Here is a 19,114-nt window from a genome sequence, read left to right as displayed (position 1 = left end):
GTGCCTCATCGCGCACCTTCTCGGGCCGATCCTGACCCTGGCCTCCCCTCTGTCCTTCCCATCCCTGCTCCGAACCTTCTACGCCACCAGGCGTGGCAGGCTACGTGTGACCACAGGCTGAGAGAGTCTGTGCAGGCCACAGGGTCAGGCTGGTTCCCCGCTGCCCCACCCCCCTTCACCCAGCCCCAACCCCAGACTCCGCTCCCTGCCAACCCTCCTCACAGACAGGAGGAACTTTCTTTTTTTTTTTTTTTTTAATTTTTTAATGTGTTTATTTTTGAGAGAGAGACGGAGCGTGAGCGGGGGAGGGGCGGGGGGGGGTGGGGTGGACACAGAATCCGAAGCAGGCTCCAGGTTCTGAGCTGTCAGCACAGAGCCCGATGCGGGGCTCGAACCCACGAACTGTGGGATCATGACCTGAGGCGAAGTCGGATGCTTAACCGACTGAGCCACCCAGACGCCCCACGGGACAAACTTTCTAAACAAAACGTGACGGGCCGCTGTGCTCCAGGCAGCGCTCTAAAGCACTTTCTTTGGAACCGGCTTTTGTAAAGCCCACAAACGATGCTCGGCCCAGGAAGAACCCAGGCAGCTTTACCAGCACGCCATGTCACCGAACCCCTGACCGCGAGACACGTCGACTGTCATGTCGTGTGTGCAGGTGAGGAAACAGCAGGACGTGGGCAGGGTCAGCCCACCAGGATGCACACTGAGGCGTCTGGCCCAGCAGGTCTAGCCCTCAACCCCCTGCGCCACCGTGGGCTCAGGGCGCTACAGGCTTAGGACCCCACCACGCTCTCCGATCGTGTGATTTCCCCCATTCCAGAAGGCACGTAGAACCAGCGCGTGCAGTACGTTACGGACGCGTTGGCAGAGCTCAGAGACACGGGATTTGCTGGAGGTCACAACGTCGCCGAGTGTCAGAGCAGGAAGTGCGGCCCCGTTCTCTGGCCCCCAGGCTTGGGCTCTACCCACGCACAAGCCCCCACCACCCTCTGCATGCTGGCATCCGGAGCTCGGTCCAGCGCCCTGGCCGGGGGCCACCTCCCCCCACGGCCCCTCCTGCCCTCCACCCCCAGAGCGGACTCTCATCAGACTGGGCTGGCCCCAGGTGCATCCTGGGACAGCCCTGCCCACGGCGGACGCTCTTTCTGCTCCAGCGACCGACGCAGACCTCACCTGGGCCTTCCGCCTTTTGGCCGCCACAAGGAGGAAATGGTACCGAGGGGCCACAGGCAGGTGGACGTCGTCCAGGCCAGCCGAGGGGAGCAGGAGGGCCGACAGGGTCTTCTCGGGGCTGCCCTGGTCCAGAGCCTCGTTGATGAGGCTGACCGCCAGCACCTCTGGGCAAGACACACGTCGGTGGGCAGAGGGACCGGGTAAGGGATGGGCTGCCTCCGCCCGCCCTGGACTCCACTCACGATCGGTTTCTTCCTGCACCTGAGCGTTGACCTGGTTCACGGTGGCCTGCAGGTCATTCCAGCTCAAGACGCCGTCTGGCGCACGCCCCCGCCGCAGCGCCACCAGCGCATCAAAGTAACTGGCAGCAGAGGGAGAGAGGGCGGGCAGCGGGGGCCCCGCCAGCGGGAAGTCAGGGGGCTCGCCGCGCTCTCCTCCTTCTCTTCTCCCTTGTCCACTGTTCTTCCGAGGCCCCTGTGCTGGCTCCCCGCCCGGCCCAAGCCCTGCGTGCCCCAGCCTCCCACCGCTCGGTCTCCGGACTCGTTCCCCGACCCCACGGCTCGGGACGCCGAAACCTTAAGGTCTCCCCAACCCGCCACCCGTGCGTGAACGCCAGCGGCCTCCTCGCTCCTTCCACGGATGCCGGATGTGATCCCACGCCTGCCGCTCACGCCTGAGCTCTGCACCTCCGTTTGGCCTGTGTGCCCCAGTCCTTCCCACTCCTGTCAACACACACTCCAATCTCTAAGGGAGGAAATCTTGGAGCCACAGGTGACCACGCTCTCCCCCTCACAGCCACATCCACACGCAACCAAGTCCCGTCAGGTCCACTTGGGGAACGGACCCAGGACCAGACTCCCCTCCGCCACCACCCACGCCCACTGCCCTCGGCCATGACTTCCTCGCGCCTGGCCTGGAGGCTGCCTGCCCGTCCTGATCAACCCTGGAGCCATCCCCAGTGCAGCAGCCACCGAGAGCCTGGCAAAAGGTCACATCGCCCCCTCCTCACCGAAACCCTCCTGTGGCTCCCTTCCCAAGCTATGGCGTGGCCCCCACTGCTTCACAGCCACCACTCTGCCCTCTCTGCCTGGCCACGCCGGCTTCCTGGCACTCCCTGCGCACACCAAGCAATGTCCTGCTCTGGGCCTGTGCCCCACGCAGCGCCCCGCAACCACAGATGCCCCGAGGTCCCTCTCAACGCCCCCTTACTGACGGGGCCTTCCCTAACCTCCCGCCTGTCCCCAGCCTTTACCCCCTCGGCCCCTTCTGGTTCTGCCATGGCTCTTCCTCCCTGCCAGTCATCCGGCACGTTGGCTTTGCCTGTCCCCTCTACGAGCACGTGAATTGGATGAGAGCCAGAACTTGGCTTTGTTCACTGCCATTTCCCACCACCCAGGATAGTATCTGGCACGGGGCGGGACTCAAACCTCTACGAAAGCACAAGGAATGGAGGAAGGGGGGGTGCTTGAGCCCCACTCCCAGGACGAGTCATGGGCCAGGGGCTGCGAACAGCCCCAGAGAGGGGCCTGGGCCCAGGAGCAGGGAACCGCGCAGAAGGCTGGGTCCCAAGCAGAGGGTGGAGTCCTGGCTCCGCCCCCTCCCGCTCACACCTGCTAAACCTTCTCACCGCTGAGCGTTCTCTCCTTGCACCTCGGCCAGGCCCGTGGCGGGGTTCACCAGACTGCTCCAGAAGCCGCCGACATCCCTGGCCTCCAGGGCCTGGTCAATCAGGACCACGGCCGACAGCATCTCCACGGCCACAAAGAGCTCCTCGTGGCCGAGCTCCTACAACAGGGGAGCACCGATTCCGTGGGGCGGGTCAAGGGCTTGGGGCCACTGCTATCCTGCCCCCAAGGCCCTCCCACATCCCAGTCTCTATCCCAAGCCCCAACTCATTGGCTAATTCACTGTGCCCAACACTGAGTGTGCTCACCGTGTGCTCAGGGGGTAAATGCCCCCCACACACTCACTCTGTTCTCGTAACAAACCAGCGAGGGAGGTACCATTAATGTCCCCACTTTGCAGATGAGCACACCGCACAAGTTGAAGCTAGCCGCCTGGTTCCAGAGCCCACGCTCAACCAGAGAGCCGCACCGACTCCTTTCTGATTCCTGGCACACGCCAGGGAGGGCGCAAGGCCCCGGGAGACAGAGAGGGGGACACAGGGCCCCTCCACACGGCACCACACGCCCCACTTCCCGGCCCAGCTTTCTCCTCCCTTCCAAACACCTGCGCGTACTGTTCCCTCCTTCTAGAGCACCTCCCTGTCCCGTACAGAAGGAGTACCGCAGATAAGGGTCACAGCAGCGGAGCTCACATACCGGGCCCACTTCTAAGCGCGCGCGGTGACGCGTGTAGCCCTCACAACAATCCTGTAGGGAATTATGTTCTTGTTCCCGTTTCACACATGAACCGAGGGGCAGACAAGGAACTAACGCCCAAGGTCGCACAGTGAGGACACAGCAGAGCCAGAAGCTGACTCCCGCTCTGCCGTCCGTGGCCCGGGTCACCGTGCGTCACCTCCTAGGGCTCGTCTTCTCCGCCTCGTACTGCAGTCACCGGTATGGAGACCGTGCCCTTCCTGAAGGCCATGACTGGGGTCATGCTCTAAACTTCCCTCTGTGGGTATGATTGTCCACGGGGCTCCTCTCTTCCAGGAAGCCTTCCCGGACTTACCCCCAGCTCTGCTCCCTCCATTTCCTCGTCTGAAGTCCTCTGCCACTGACACCATCCGTTTCTCCCTCCCTGTGACTATCTGGACCCTCAGGTGTGTTCCACCTCCTGCAGGGACTGGGACTTCCCTGCAGGGGGGCTCTGTCACCTCCACGTCTCGGGAGCCGTCTGGACAGGGGTGAGGGGGCACACAGAGAGGTGACGGGCACAGACTTCCACGCAGCCGGCTTAGCATGCCCTCTCAGCACTGCCGGCCACGGCCGTCAGGGACCGTATCCACCTCTGCGCCTCAGTTCCCTCACCTCTACATGGAAATCTTCCTCACCCGCCAGGGTTCTAGCAAGGATCAATGACCGCGTAGAGCAGCGTCCGCTCAAGAGTGCTAGCTACTATGAGAGCTCAGGATCCCTCCGAGGGTGCTCTGCACGGACCACCCCGGGCCCCCCCCCCCCCCACTGCTTAGGACGCGGGGGCAGGACCCTCATTTCTGGGGCTCACCCCTCCCTGCTGCTGCTGGAGCACTGCCAGCTCCTGCTGGTACACAGCTGGGGCGCGGGGGCACACTGGAGGCAGCCGGGCTTCTGGGCACATCAGCCCCGCCACCGTGTCAGCCGCCACTCCCCTCCGGATGGCTCCGTTGATCCTGCACACGGCCTGGAGCACTGCAGGGGAGGAGGGAGAGGGCTGTACGGGCCGGGCGTCCAGGGCCCGTCCTAGTCTCCTGGCTAACTGGCTTCTGCTGGGGTATCCGAGGGGGAAACGCCTCTTCAAAACCGTTCTGCCTTCTGCTAGGTCCAGAATGAGCTTCTAAGTGTTTGTGAGGGAGGGGTGCTGAGTCACTTCGCGGGGCACTGAAAGAAGCAGTGCGTCAGGCCCAGAGATGGAGCAGCTTGGCCGGTGGCAGAGCGGCCGCCTTGGCGGGGGGAGGTGCAGGGGCGGTGGACGCAGGACTGGCAGGAGGCTACGGGGCACGGCTAAGAAGAGGTCAGTCAAGGGCTCTAGGGGCCACATCTCGCCGACAGCACAGAGGGGTAAGTGGAGCCGCTTGGGCCACAAGGGGCAGGAGCGAGCTTGGAGGGGCCACGGGGCCCCAGGGGGGTTTCCGATTTCAAACCCCGGGGCTTGGGAAGTGCCGAGCAGATGCGGGCCCTGGTGTCAGGATGCATCCCCTGGGGAGAAGAAAGGGTCCAAAGACGCCGGCCACTCCATGCCAGCGCTGCCTCCCGCCCCCAGAGCTCTGGCAGCCGGGGAAGGAGGGGTCCTGGTGGGAGACGGGGGACGGAAGGGGCAGAGGCGGCGCTGACGGATGCCACCACCCGCTTTCCCCGGGTGAAAGTGCACAAGGAAAGCAGCCCGGACGACCGAAGGGCTGGCAGCGGGAGAGCGAGGGAAGGACAGGCTGTCCGGCCGGGCGGAATGGGCGTGTGACAAGAGGAGGGGGCACCGGAGGCCTCATCTGCCTCACGGAGCATATGGGACCGAAGTCCAGGCCGAGTCAGGGAAGAAGCCAGGAAGCCCCGAAGACACGCGACACAGAGGTGAGCGTCTCACACCCGTACGCGACTTCTAACGGCAGGTCAGGACGGAGTTACACGGCTGAAACGGGGCTGGTGGCCACAGGCTGTGGCACCCCCCCCCCCCCAACTCTGCTTCACTTCACTCCTGCCACACGCTGACCTCCCGGGAGGGACACGATCACCAGGCCACACTCCTCTAATAAAAAATTGTGTTTGTATATGATGTTTTGTTTTTCAGTTGGCTTCACGCCCAGCGTGGGGCCCAGTGGGGGGCTTGAACTCACGACCCCAAGATCAAGACCTGAGCTGAGATCAGGAGCTGGATACTTAACCGACTGAGTCACCTAGGTGTCCCTGTAGATAATGTTTTTAAGGGAAAGTGAGCTGATCATGAGTTTCTCACTACAGTCGAGAGGCAAGGACTCAAGCAGGTTGAAACCGTCCAGATACAGGGCAAGTGCCCTGAAGAAAACTGTCTGCCCCAGGAGCCGGCCTGATGTGACTGTCGTTACCCCTAAGGCCTTAAGGAACCCGTCTGTAGTGTGCACGCAGGCAGCCTGGGCCCGGGCACACCAGGGAGGGGAGAGGTCCCGCTGGAAACGTGGGCAGCAGTTTGCATCGCCCTACACACCCCTACACAGAAGCCAGCCGAGGGTTAGATGCCGCAGTGATGGGCCCGGGGCCAGGCCTCGGCCTGGAAGTGACTTACTGGCTTGCTCCTGATAACCCTTCACGTTGGCTGCAGCCACACCAGCTTGGACCTCCTCCTTTTCCAGAAGATCCACCAGGCCCAACTCCTGGGGAGGGGAAGAGGTGACGTAGGAGAGAGCTCTCACGGGAGCTGCCCTCACGGGCTCCCAGGCCCACCCACCCCCACCTCCCTGCCTCTAAGTCTGGCTCTTTCTTACGCAGCAGGCACTGAACTAACAACACAGGCAGCACGAAGAGAGTGTCATGGAGAAAGCCAATGGCAATGAGGACGAGATCTCTTGTCGCTGAGGTCCCCATTCAGCCATGGGGGAGCACGTCACTGCTCGCCGGCTGCCCCCGGGGACCCCTTGGTCAGTCTGGGCCATTAGGCTTTGGGGTGATGTAACCATTTACACACATAGTCAGCACTTACTGAATACAAGGAGGGGACGGAGGGGATGCCTAAGGAAGAGGCGGTCCCCATCCCACAGCAGACAGACAGAGCAGGGAGCAGGTAATCAGCTGACCTGTGCCTTCTGTTCTCTGTCTGAGCTCAGCTGTTCCAGGTACCAGTCAGCAAAGTCTCTCCTCACTCCTCGCAGGGCCAGGGCAGGGTCATGAAGGGCCTCCAGCAAGGCCCCAGGGCTCTGTCTCTCCAGGGCATCATCAACAACTTCTAGAGCCCCGTGGACTGCAAAGACCAAGACCCCCCAATGAATGATGTGCAGAAGCCCAGCCGGTACCACCCCAGACCTGCCCTGTTCTTCCTGCCCAGCATGACCCCCCCGCCCTAAACCTTGATCTTGGCAGCCTCCCCTCTTCCCCACCCCAGACCGGGAGGACATCCTGACCCCAACAGGCAGCTGCCCACTCCATCCTGGGTCTCCAAACAGCCCCTCCTGCCCTCGTGTCCGCCCCACCCCATCCATTCCTCACAGCTCCTTCTCCCAGGACCCCGGGCCAGGTGCCCTTCTAGCAGCAAGAGCTGCAAGGCCTGTCCTTTGCCTCTGCCCTGTCCATGGATCTCCATTCAAACAGAAACCCCCCGGACAGGGTCACTTCTCTGGACAGCGAGAGCCGAAAAGCAGCACACACCCTGCTGTTTGACTTTGGTCTTTCCCTGAGACCAGGGTTGGCCCAAGTGAGGCTACAGGGCCTCTGGCTTGAGAGCTATCCCTGAACCTCCCGATGCGGGGGCTTGCCCTGGGAGCACCCCGAAGCCCTCCTGGCCCAGGTCTCTTACCGTTGACATGGTTGATGTGCCCCTGGATTTCAGCCTGCGTCAGGTAGCAGTCATATATGTCCCAGCTTTCTCCACCATCCTGCAAAGACCATGCCGAAAGGGAGACCCGGGAAACCAGCTCAGTCCTCTCCTGCTCCCCCCTCCCTGTCTCCAATTCTTCCCTCCCCTGGGCGCCTTCCCAGGCCAAAGGTCAGCCTGGTCAGGAGGAATCTGGGGCTGCCTGGAGGGCTCAGGTCATGATCTCACAGTTCATGAGTTCGAGCCCCGTGTCGGGCTCTGTGCTGACAGCTCAGAGCCTGGAGCCTGCTTCGGATTCGGTGTCTCCCTCTCTCTCTGTCCCTCCCCTGCTTGCACTCTGTCTCTCAAAAATATATAAACATTAAAAAAAAAAAGAAGAAGAAGGAATCTGGAGAACCCCTGGGTTCACGCCCTCGGCATGGACACGGTTAAGTCAAATCTCCTGTCCAGTCTCGGCCAGTTCTACGTCCCCACCTCAGCCCGGCCAGAAGATCGAGTCCCCAGAACCCGTCTCCCGCCTTCTCTCCTGAATCCTCATCCCTGGGTGCCTCCTCCGCTTCTCTACAACAACCAACAAGCGTTTCTCTCGGCAACTCTGGGCCGTGGAGACAGGATGTGCCGGAGTCCTGTCCGCCAGAGGCCTTCTGGGCCACCCCACTCTCCACGCCTGCACAGCAAAGGCTCCTCCTTACTCGGGTCTGGGCGCTGGCAGTCTTCTCTGCCTTGGCCTGGGCCAGCAGCTCCTGGTAGATGGCTGCCAGAGGCTCTCGAAGATTCTCCAGCAGAGCGCTGGGATTCCGCAAGGCAGCCAGGGTGTCCTCGACCACCCCTCGCTCCACCGCCTCATTGATGGCGAGGACCGCCGCGTGGACTGGGAGGGGCGTGGAGACAAGGTCAGAGGCCGGAACAAACCCCAGACCGCCGCAGCGCGACCAGCCACAGGCCACCCTGACACCATTCCCTTTTTCCATCCAGAGGGCCAGGCAAACCAGGTCACCTCACAGATGACAGGTCACCAGAATGCACTGGAGGCTTGGAGTCTGCCCTTTCACACGGAGCCCACCCCCCAGCAGGGCAGAGCCACACCCCTACCTGCGGCTTCATCCACCGACAGCTCATTGGCCAGAATGCCCCCGATCTTGCTGAAGGCCGGCAGCTGGAGGCCGTATTTGGCCAGTTCAGAGGCCATGTTGCTAAGTTCCTCGGCTGCAATGACACCACAGGTGCCTTTCCTCAGGGCCAGAGCCCCCAAGACCCTGCCCGCACGAGCGGCTGGGGAAGGAGCTGGGCTCACCTGAGAATTTCACTTTCCCGTAGAGATCGTGTATCTGAGGGGCCAGTCCCAGCCGGAAGAGGAAGAGACTGGAAAAGAATGGAAGGCGTTGGGGCCTATTTATTTTGACACGGTCTGCAGGAGATGCCACAGGGACCTGGACAGGGAGCCCACCACACCTGCTCCCAAGTCCCCCCAGTCCACGGGGAGCGATGTTACTGGAAGTCAGGCCGAGGCAAGCGCTACAGAAGGTAAGTACGATGCTCGAGAGGCCAGGGGGCATCGGGACTTCACAGAGAAGGGCACACTGCGGTTACCAGGTGGACACAGAGGGTAAGGCAAGCAGAGACCCGCAGAGCCGGGCGGGCTTGAAAGGACGTGGGAAATGAAGTCCGGACGAGACGACGCGGCAGACGCGGGAACTGGTCGGCCACTTTAAGCTCTAGCCAGCTGGATGCTGATGGCCGGTTCTGAGAAGAACCAAACAGCCTGAACGTTCCCGCTAGGTGAGCCGCATGGGACGCTCTTGAGGGCTCGTTTTGATTGCTTTGGGCCCCAGGCACAAACGGAAGACCCTTCGCTCCTGCCCTTTTCCTTCACCCCTGCAGGTCACACACAAACGTGCGCATAAATCTACGCACGACGGCAAAACTCTGAAGTCTCACGCTCCTGAGAAGTGCCTGCCTTCCTTCCTGCTGCCATGTTTCCCGTATCCACCCGGAGGACGGAAGTCTGGGGCCTCTCACCTGAGGGCATGGATGCAGTAGACCACCCGGGGCATGTTCTTCTTGTCGTAGATGTCTGTGGTCTCCGGGAAGAAGGTCTGGAGGGGAAAGCAGCTGGTTACTGCCGCTGGAAACGTGAAGCAGCACCAGCTATGGAGAGAGGGGCTGAGGAATGGGTCTTCCTCTCTGACCCGGGGAGATACTCCTTTGTTGCCTGGGGCTTCGAAGTCAGCCTCCCCAACCTCTGACAGCCAGCACTGTGGCCACACACACCAAGTGTTAAAGAAAGTGAGCCGAGGCCCAGGCGCAGACGCACATCGCCAGATTCACGGGACACAGGCAAGACTGTTGCGGTTAGAGGATGCAGGCCGTGTCCTCCAGGAGAAAGAGGCCCCCTATGCATCCCGTAGACACAGCGAGCCTGTGCCCCTGTGGACTCTCGCCAGGCAGGCGGCATGCTGGGGGGCCGGCCGTGCTCCCTCGGAAGGCCCAAAGAGGCACACGCTGTCCAGGACCACCGAGGGCACAGGGCGTTCATCCCTGTCTCTGGGCCACAGGCCTCTGATCAGTGGGGTCCCCTCGAAGAACCGAGTCCTCCCTCCAAGACACGGCGTCCCATTCCGCCTGGCGACTCCCATGAGGTCAAAGCTCAAAACCTCTTGGTTACTTCAGATTCACAGGAAGGACCCAATCTAGAGACTTGACAGCGTTCCAGCCTCACTGAGGACAGCTGGCCCCTATTACTCCTGCCTCCCACCAAAGTCCCCTTACTGCTGCTTCCTTGTTGCACAGTTGCCTGTAGGAAGAACCCTGCAGAGTCCTATCATGCCTTAACTGGTACAGTTCCTTAGGATTCATAAAGGGAACTCACGCACATCATCCGGTCCTCCTGACAGCCTCACGGGGTACACAGGGCAGGGATCACCATCCCCATTTTACAGTCAAGTAACACGCTGAGATCCAAAGGGCAAGGGGACGTGCCATGTATGGCCAACAGGGGACCCGGGCCCGGGCCTCCAAGTCCACCACCAAGGGATATGGCCCGTAGCAAGCCCACATCACGCCACGAAATTCTGGTGGAAGGCTGGCTAAATATGCATCCACTGCGTTGCACGGGGGCCTCGCTCACTAATGGGGACAGTGCAGCTTAGGTCAGGGGGCCTTCACCTCCCTCCACTTCCCTCACCCACAGGAAGTAGAGGCAGAGACCAAGCAACGTGGTTCAAAGACAGACACCTGCAGGCAATTTAAACCCTCAGGTTAAGTTAGCTAAGGAGACACATTTTGACGAGGGCTGAAGGATCCGGGGAGACAAAGCGTGCGTGGTGGGGGTGGGGGGCCGGTGGAGAGTAAAGATGCTCCCCAGTCTCGAGGCCCAGCGTTACCGAAGGCAGGCCGATGTGGGCTATGGCCGACAGCCAGAAGTTGATGTTGTCTGTGTGGCGGAAATGCAAGCCAGTTGCCTGAAAGGGAAGGAAAGAGAAGAGAATCTATTTCTACAGTTCTCAGAGCTCCCCATGGGCACAGCCCAGACCGCGGCTTGGAGATCTGAAGGGCGGGGTGGGGGGTGGGGAGCCAGCGGACCCTGCCCTGCAGATTTCCCATACTCCGTCCCCTGACCCTCCAGGAGAGAGTCACAGACGGAAGTCACCAGGAATGGATGACCCAGCAGGACATTTGGGAAGGACGGCAGATGGGAGATCGACAACCTAGTAAGGCTTCCTAGTAAAGGGGAGTCCAGAGGTGAGGCGGGAAGGAGACAGGGCTGTGCCGGCCAGAGCGTGGCGAAGGGGCAGCGCGTCCAGGAAGTAGCTTCACGGCGGCAAAGCCCCCAGGCCTCTGAGCGTAGACTTGGGTAGACCCGTTTGCTCAGAAGCCTCATAGCAGGGGCAGCCCAGGGCCCACGTAGCAAGAGTCCCTTGTTGCTAAGGAGAAGGGCAAGCTAAGAGGAAGCAGGTAGAAGGGAGAGGCCTCCCGCCCCACCTGGTACCGCAGCTGCTCCGCATCATAGATCTTCTTCAAGGGGACCACGGCGGGTGCAAAACAGTGGCCCAGCTTGGCCAGCAGCACCCCGTTCCGGAGGCTCTCCTCCAGCTCCACGGGGGGAGGAAGCTCCTCCTTCAGGCAGGCCTCCATCCAGCTGAAAGCACCAGAGCCGGACTGTGCCTGCCACCCACCCTGGCCCAGCTCCCGCCCCTCCCCCAGCTCCTGCCTCCCGTTCCCGCCCCTCCACCAGCTCCCCTCTCTGCCCACTGTCTGGGTGCTCCCACCTCACCCCAAGCCGCCCCGGACACTGGGATGGCCAGTCCTCAGCCCCCTGCACCCCTGAAACTCCTCCCGGTCAGATCCTGAATCCGCGCATCCCCGGTGTGGTTCAAACGGGCCAGAACCTCCCACTCGGTCCGGTCACGCAGGCCTGCTGGCCACACCGAACCTGCTCGCATCTGTCATTCTGCATGTTTTCTGGGAACCCAGGTACTGAAGGGTTCTGTCCGCCCCAGTGACCTACACAGCTCATAGCCCAGCTTGGAGGACGATGAGGGTAGTGGGGAACCCCCAGGCTTGGTGGGAGGGGAGCAGCACACAGGGCCAGGAAGGCCACAGCCCTCCGAGTCAGAAGTCCTGCTTTCCACACCATCCCCCACTTCGCCTTCGGAGCCTCACTCGTACAACTTGCAAAATGAAGAGAACGCGACCTGTACTGTCTCTGCCTCGGCAGCAAGTGAGCTAACGAGAGCGAACGTGCTGGGGACAGAAACGTAAAGCATCATTATCACTGATGGTCGCGCGACGGGCACAAGGGAGAGCGTAAGCGTTCTTCAGATGGGCTTTCCAGGCTTCTCCCTGTACGACGTCTACAGGAAAGTGTCTGTTTCCAGAGCGAGCCAGTCACACTGCGCTGCACTCCGTGCCTTCCCTGCCACAGACGCCTGCTTTCCTGTCCACTCATGCTATCTGTTTTCCTGGAGAAGATTAAAAATACGCTATTGATCAAAAGGACAGAATGAAGCATTTTCTGCTGCCTTAGAGCCCACATCCATTTACAGGAAACACGGGTACAGAGGAACAAGCTGGCTGAAGCAAGGAAGAAAACAGACAAATCCAGGAGGGGAGATGAGCTACGGGGCACATGAGCCGGTTTCTTCACCAAGTCCGTGACGTAAAGAACTGAAGAGGGGAGGTGGGTCATCCTGGATTAAAGAAGATGTAAGAGACACCAACGTCGGATACAATATGTGAGCGTTTTCAGATCCTTATTTGAATAAGCCAGCTGAAAAATAGGCTATTTTTTTCAGACCATCAGGAAAATTTGAAAATGGCCTGGGTATGGACCTTCCCAGGATCGATGGATGACTTCTTTGGCTATTATAATGGCATCGTGGTTAGTATGTAAGCAGATGTCCACACGCTTCAGAGATAGGCAAGGACGTGTGTAGGGGGATAAGAGGACGGGGTGTTGTCTTTGTCCGCAGTGTGACCGTCTCCGTGGAAAATCGGAAAGAAGGCGACACAAAGCCTCCGGGACCCAGTAAGGAGCGCAGCAAAGCTGCGGGACGCGGGCTTAATACGCCGAAGTCAACCACTGTCCCATATACTGCAGCGAACAGTGGGATTTGAAAAACACACACGGTTCCCACTCGCACCCCCAAAATGAAATACTTAGGTCTAAGTCTAACAAAATACGTACAAGATCTCTGAGGAAAACTACGAAACCCTGATGAACAAAATCAACGGAAAACCAAACTACGTGGAAGACGCCCCACGCCCTGCACTGTAAGGACGCCAGCTCTTCCCAGCTGGATCCACACGCTCGGAGCCATCCCGAACGAACTGCCAGCAAGTTACGCTGCGGATAGCAAGACCCTGATCCTAAAGCCTGTATGCGGAGCCTGAAGGACCAGGAGAGCCAACACGACATTGCAAAAGAACAGAGTTGGAAGACTGACGAGACCCAACTTAGCCACAGGAATCAAGGCAGTGTGAAAGAACAGACAGAACAATGGGACAGGATGCAGAGCCCAGAAACAGACCCACGTAAACACAGCCAGCCGATCTTTGACAGAGGAGCAAAGGCGATCCAATGGAGCAGAGGTCATCTCCTCAACAAATGGCACTGGAACAGCGGGACGTCCACACGCAAAAGAAATCCATCCAGAGGCTGACTTCACACCCTTCACAAAAATCAACTCAAAAGGGATCATCAGCTTAAATGTAAAATGCAGAACTATAAAACCCCTCGAAGATAACACGGGGGAAACCTAGGTGACCTTGGGTGTGGCGATAACTTTTTTTTTTTTTTAAGTAATCTTCGTACCCGACGTGGGGCTCAAACTCACGACCCCGAGATCAAAGGTCGCATGCTCCACCGACTGAGCCAGCCAGGCACCCCTGGCAATGACTTTTTAAATATAATGCCAAAGGCACAGTCGTCGAAAAAAAAAATTGGCCAGCTGGACTTAATTAAAATGAAAAACTTCTGCTCCAGAAAAGACAATGTCAAGAGAATAAGACGAGACACACTCTGGGAGAAAATATTTGCAAAACACACATCTGATAAAAGACCAGTATCCGAAATACACAAAGAACGGGACGCCTGGCTGGCTCAGTCGGTAGAACATGGGGCTCTTGATCTCAGGGTTGTGAGTTTGAGCCCTGTGTTGGATGTGGAGCTTATTAAGAATGAATGAATTGAGGGGCGCCTGGGTGGCTCAGTCGGTTGGGCATCCGACTTCGGCTCAGGTCACGATCTCGCGGTCCGTGAGTTCGAGCCCCGCATCGGGCTGTGTGCTGACAGCTCAGAGCCTGGAGCCTGCTTCGGATTCTGTGTCTCCCTCTCGTTCTGACCCTCCCCCATTCATGCTCTGTCCCTCTCTGTCTCAAAAATAAATAAAACATTAAAAAAAAAAAAATTTTTAAGAATGAATGAATTGGGGCGCCTGGGTGGCGCAGTCGGTTAAGCGTCCGACTTCAGCCAGGTCACGATCTCGCGGTCTGTGAGTTCGAGCCCCGCGTCAGGCTCTGGGCTGATGGCTCGGAGCCTGGAGCCTGTTTCCGATTCTGTGTCTCCCTCTCTCTCTGCCCCTCCCCCGTTCATGCTCTGTCTCTCTCTGTCCCAAAAATAAATAAAAAACGTTGAAAAAAAAAAAAATTAAAAAAAAAGAATGAATGAATGAATGAAAGGAAGGAAGGAAGGACTCTTAAAACTCAACAATAAAAGAACAGCTGATTAAAATATGGGCCACAGATACCCATTAACGAACACCTCACCAAAGACACACAGATGGGAAAAAAGCACAGGAGAGTTGCCCCACACCGTATGTCATCCGGGAAAAAATGAAATAGAAGCAGTGAGATACCACTGCACCTGTTGGAATGACCACAGTCTGCACACCGTCTATACCCGGTGCCGCAAGGAGGTGCAGCACCAGGAGCCCTTGCTCACTGCTGCTGGGAAAGCAAAATGGTGCAGCCGCCTTGGAACACGGCTTGGTGCTTTCTTACAAACCCAGAATTTTCCTACCATGCAACCCAGCTCCCTCACCCTGGGTAATTGCCCACAGGAGTTGAAACATGTGACCACAGAACAACCTGCATGCAGGGGTGCCTAGGTGGCTCAGTTGGTTGAGCATCCAACTCTCAATCTTGGCTCAGGTCATGATCCCAGGGGTCCTGGGGTCAAACCCTGCATTGGGCTCCGTGCTGAGCATGGAGCCTGCTTAAGATTCTCTATCTTCCTCTGCCCCTCCCCTGCTTGTGCTCTCTATAGAGGGATGGATGGATGGATGGATGGATGGATGGATAGATAGATAAAAACCCTGCAGGCAGATGTTTATAGCAGCTTTGATGGTAAATGGCATAGCTTGGAACCAACCAAGAAGTCCTTCAGTAGGTGATCCCTCTCTGCCTTTCCCCTGATCACGCTTTCTCTGTGTCTCTCTTGCTCTCAAAAATAAACTTAAAGGGGCGCCTGGGTGGCTCAGTCGGTTAAGCGTCTGACTTCAGCTCAGGTCATGATCTCATGGTCCGTGAGTTCAAGCCCCACGTCGGGCTCTGTGCTGACAGCTCAGAGCCTGGAGCCTGCTTCGGATTCTGTGTCTCCCTCTTTCTCTGCCCCTCCCCTGCTCGTGCTCTGTCTCTCTCTGTGTCAAAAATAAATAAAAACATTTAAAAAAAAAAAAGGAATGAGCAGTCAAGCCCTGAAAAGACACGGAGGAATCTCAAACGCACATCACTAAGTGAAAGAAGCTAGTCTGCAAAGGCCATGTACCTTATGGTTCCAACTATGGAGAAACAATGGAGACCGTAAAAAAGATAAGTGGTTGCCAGGGGGCGGGATGCGGGGACACAGAGGCAAAGCACAGAGGATGTTTAGGGCAGTGAACTTACTCCAACACACCACACTGACGGATAACGTCATTCTACGTTTGTGACGCACTTCACAGGGTGTGCGATACCAAGAGTGAACTCCGAGGTAAGCTGCGGGCTTTGGGGGATCATGTGTCAAGGTGAGTTCATCACGTGCAACAAACGTACCACTCTTGGAGATGCCGATAGTGGAGGAGGCTGTGTATGTGTGGGAGCAGGGGGCATATGGGAAATCTCTATCCTCCTCTTAACTTTGAGCCTGAAACTGCTCTAGCAAGATAAAGTCTTAAAACAAGAAGAAGAAAAAAAAAAAGATGGGGTGCCTGGGGGGCTCGTCCATGAAGCATCTGACTCTTGATCTTGGCTCAGGTCGTGATCTCACGGGTTTGTGAATTCAATCCCTGTGTCGGGCTGCGAACTGTCAGTGAGTAGCCTGCTTGAGATCCTCTCTCTCTGTTCCTCCCCCGCTAACCTGCTCTCTCTCTAAATAAAAAAAATAAACTTAAAAAAAAGAGAGAGAGAGAGAGAGAGAGAGAGAGAGAGGTGCTATGTCAACTCTCCCTCTCCCACAGAATGGACTCCTTTTGCATTGGCTAGGGGGCAGGTGCCTGGGGCGGGCAGGGAGGGGATGGGGCTCCAGAAGGAGGCAGCCCCTCCGCTTACCGCTTGGCTTCCTCCAGCCGGCACAGGTACTGATAGGCCACGTTCTGCCGCCTCTGCTCGTCCATTTCCTCGGCTGTGAGGCGTTCATCTGAGGAGTCAGGGGGATAAGGTCAAGGCGGGGAGTATAGGACAAAGGGCCATAGCACTGAAGCTGCTTCTTAACAGACTTTCTTAGGCAACTCTGCCCAGTGACCTGGAGAACCTCACACGTCGGTGCCCCTCTTCCCGACAGCCCTGGCTCCCGTCTCCAGCCCCCACCCCGTAAAGCCGCTCTGGTCAGCACCTGCAACAGGGGGCTCCCCTGTGTCAGAGGTGTTCCCTCCTGTTCCTCTCCAGCCGGCTCCTGACCCCTCCTTCCCCTCCATTTCAAGCCCTTCCCTCGAGGTCTCCCCACACGGATGTCCAGACCCCTCCGTGGCTGGGAACTTAGCTCCTTATTCTATCCCTAATAGCCTCTGAGTTCTCTAAGACCTGGGCCCGTGTCATCCTCCCCAAGGACCCTCCCAGAGACTTAGGCTAACAGGACCAACGGGACTCACCATCCCACAGCCACTCATTCACGCCCTACCTTCTGCACGTCAGGCCCTGGGCTAGCAGACCCTCACTCTCAAGAAACAGATTCTCAGGGTGCCTGGGTGGCTCAGTAGGTTAAGAGTCCCACTCTTGATTTCGGCTCAGGTCATGATCTCACTGTTTGTGAGATCGAGGCCCTCCAGGCTGATAGTGAGGAGCCTGCTTGGGATTCTCTCTCTTCCTCTCTCCTACCCCTCCCCTGCTCATATACATGCATGCTCACATGCTCTCTCTCTCAAAATAAATAAATAAACTGAAAAAAGAACACAAAGAAACAGGGGCACCTGGATGGCTCAGTCGGTTAAGTGTCCAACTTCGACTCAGCTCATGATCTCATGCTTCATGAGTTCAAGCCCCACATCAGGCTCCGTGCTGACAGCTGGGAGCCTGGAGCCTGCTTCGGATTCTGTGTCTCCCTCTCTCTCTGCCCCTCCCCTGCTCTCTCTCTCTCTCTCTCAAAAAATAAACATTAAAAAAAAATTTTAAGAACAAACAGGCAGAAAGGGGCAGAGGGGGGAGGTAGTTCAACAAAGGGAATCATGTGGAAAAGGGCAATCACTTAGGATTAAGTGGAAAGAGAGAGAGTCTTAAAAGATCACAAAGCTATCTCTACTCTCCTTTTTGGCATAGGTCACTTGAGGAGGAGAATAATCTCCAAGCTCAATAAAATGTAGACAATACTCTGATCCCAAACTTGAGAATTGGGGTCCCTTAAGTGAGAGAGCACACGTATTGTGCCCTCCCACAGCCCCCCTCCTCCTGTCCCCCACCTCTGGAGTCTCCTTAGGGAAGACAATACAAAACCAGACGCGGTGAGACAAAGTTGCACGCACACACACACAAGAAATAAACACAGAGGGCCTGAAAAGAGACAGAGCTGGATCAGTCTGTCTTTGACTCAACACTTCATGCCAATCCTACTCTTTACCTCATTTCCTTATCGTGCATATCCTGCAACTTGATTTGGAGGAGGGACAGGGCTTATTGGAATCGACAGTTGAGCAAGTTAAAACACACACACGCACGCACGCACGCACGCACAAAACCTCCACGTTCAGATCCGAAAGGCCCAGCCAATCATAGGAAATCCATCGGTTCCCTCCAGGGAGTGTACAAGGAACAAGTGTTGGCTGCTAAGCACGGAAAATCAACCAGTAAGCGAATGACATCACCTCAGAGCCCCGAGCTGAGGGCTGTGTGAGATGGGCGGGGTTTTGTACACTCATGGGTCTTAAAAACAGTCTTCCTGCCCTTCCAAGGTCTGAAACTAGCTTCCCTTCAACAGAACGGAGAACGGGGACTTTGTTTTTTAAACGCTAACGGCAAGGAAGGGGAAGAGGCGGAAGAAGGAGATTTCGCCTTTCATTCGGAAGGTCAAACAGAAACCTTTCTGCCACCAAACCTCCTGACGCCGGTCTCTTTCTCAAGCAGTGTATTTGCAAGCGCGGCCCACGGACTACCTGCCTGATTACGTGGGGTGCGGGAAGCAGCGCAGCGGGCTTGCTACAAACGCAGGGAAGGGCCCCAGTCCAGACCTGCTGGAGCTGAAGCTCTGGGAGAGGGCTGCGGAATGCGGATTCGAAACAAGCCTCCTGGGTAATTCTGACCCTAACCTTTGAGAGGCCTGATCTCAAAGCGGCATCAAAAGCCGAGGTCTCTGGGCGTCCCGCCCCCCCTTCCCCGCGTAGCGCTGGGCGTGCAAGCCTGCCATCCGTAACTGCTGCCTTTCTACGCGGCCACCCAGGCCACCTACACCCGCTCAGCCCCAGGGCCCCGGAACGTGGGGATGCGGCAGAAAGGTCGGTAAGCTTGGAAGCGCGGCGGGGTCCGGCGTTTCGCCGCTCCCGGTGCCACTGCGGCCCGCCGGAGACGCGACTGGGGGCTCCCTCCCCGCGCAGCGCAGGCCCGCCGCCCTCCTCGGTCCCCTCCGCACTCACACGGCGCCGGGCCCGCGCCCGCTCTCCGCCGCTCCATGTTCCTCCTCTTTCCAGGTTTGAATCTCCCGCCGCCCGGCCACCGCCCTCACCGACGCCGCGGCCGGAGCGCACTTCCGGCCAGGCCGCGGGGGGCGCTGGGATTTGTAGTTCCAGGCCGCGCGCGCGCAGGCGCAGGAGCGCCGCCAGGTGCGGAGGCGGAGGCCGCCGCGGGTGGGGGCAGGGCGGGGGGAGCTGCCCTCCCTTCTCCGCCCGGCCGT

General features: G+C 58.3%; 1 protein-coding gene across 2 annotated transcripts in view; it reads right to left on the bottom strand.

Annotated features, from left to right (window-relative positions):
* IQGAP3 (IQ motif containing GTPase activating protein 3) overlaps positions 1-18,934 on the bottom strand; it is a 36,099-nt gene extending 17,165 nt beyond the window's left edge. For both annotated transcript variants that reach the window (XM_042925568.1, XM_042925569.1), the window contains exons 1-15: positions 18,858-18,934; positions 16,348-16,435; positions 11,302-11,458; positions 10,704-10,781; positions 9,340-9,416; positions 8,615-8,682; positions 8,413-8,526; positions 8,013-8,191; positions 7,303-7,381; positions 6,587-6,750; positions 6,079-6,166; positions 4,351-4,514; positions 2,807-2,964; positions 1,422-1,540; positions 1,180-1,343 (exon numbers count right to left, since the gene is read on the bottom strand). In XM_042925568.1, coding sequence (XP_042781502.1) covers positions 1,180-1,343; positions 1,422-1,540; positions 2,807-2,964; positions 4,351-4,514; positions 6,079-6,166; positions 6,587-6,750; positions 7,303-7,381; positions 8,013-8,191; positions 8,413-8,526; positions 8,615-8,682; positions 9,340-9,416; positions 10,704-10,781; positions 11,302-11,458; positions 16,348-16,435; positions 18,858-18,894 — 1,734 coding nt within the window. In that variant the 5' untranslated portion in view covers positions 18,895-18,934. The remainder of the gene's footprint in view (positions 1-1,179; positions 1,344-1,421; positions 1,541-2,806; positions 2,965-4,350; positions 4,515-6,078; positions 6,167-6,586; positions 6,751-7,302; positions 7,382-8,012; positions 8,192-8,412; positions 8,527-8,614; positions 8,683-9,339; positions 9,417-10,703; positions 10,782-11,301; positions 11,459-16,347; positions 16,436-18,857) is intronic.
* Between the last annotated feature and the right edge of the window lie 180 nt (positions 18,935-19,114).

The sequence above is a fragment of the Panthera leo genome, chromosome F3 (genome assembly GCF_018350215.1).
Source record: "Panthera leo isolate Ple1 chromosome F3, P.leo_Ple1_pat1.1, whole genome shotgun sequence".
In the NCBI taxonomy this organism is placed as follows: Eukaryota; Metazoa; Chordata; class Mammalia; order Carnivora; family Felidae; genus Panthera; species Panthera leo.
Note: the sequence above shows the minus strand (reverse complement) of the source record. Positions and strands in the feature narration are given on the sequence as shown.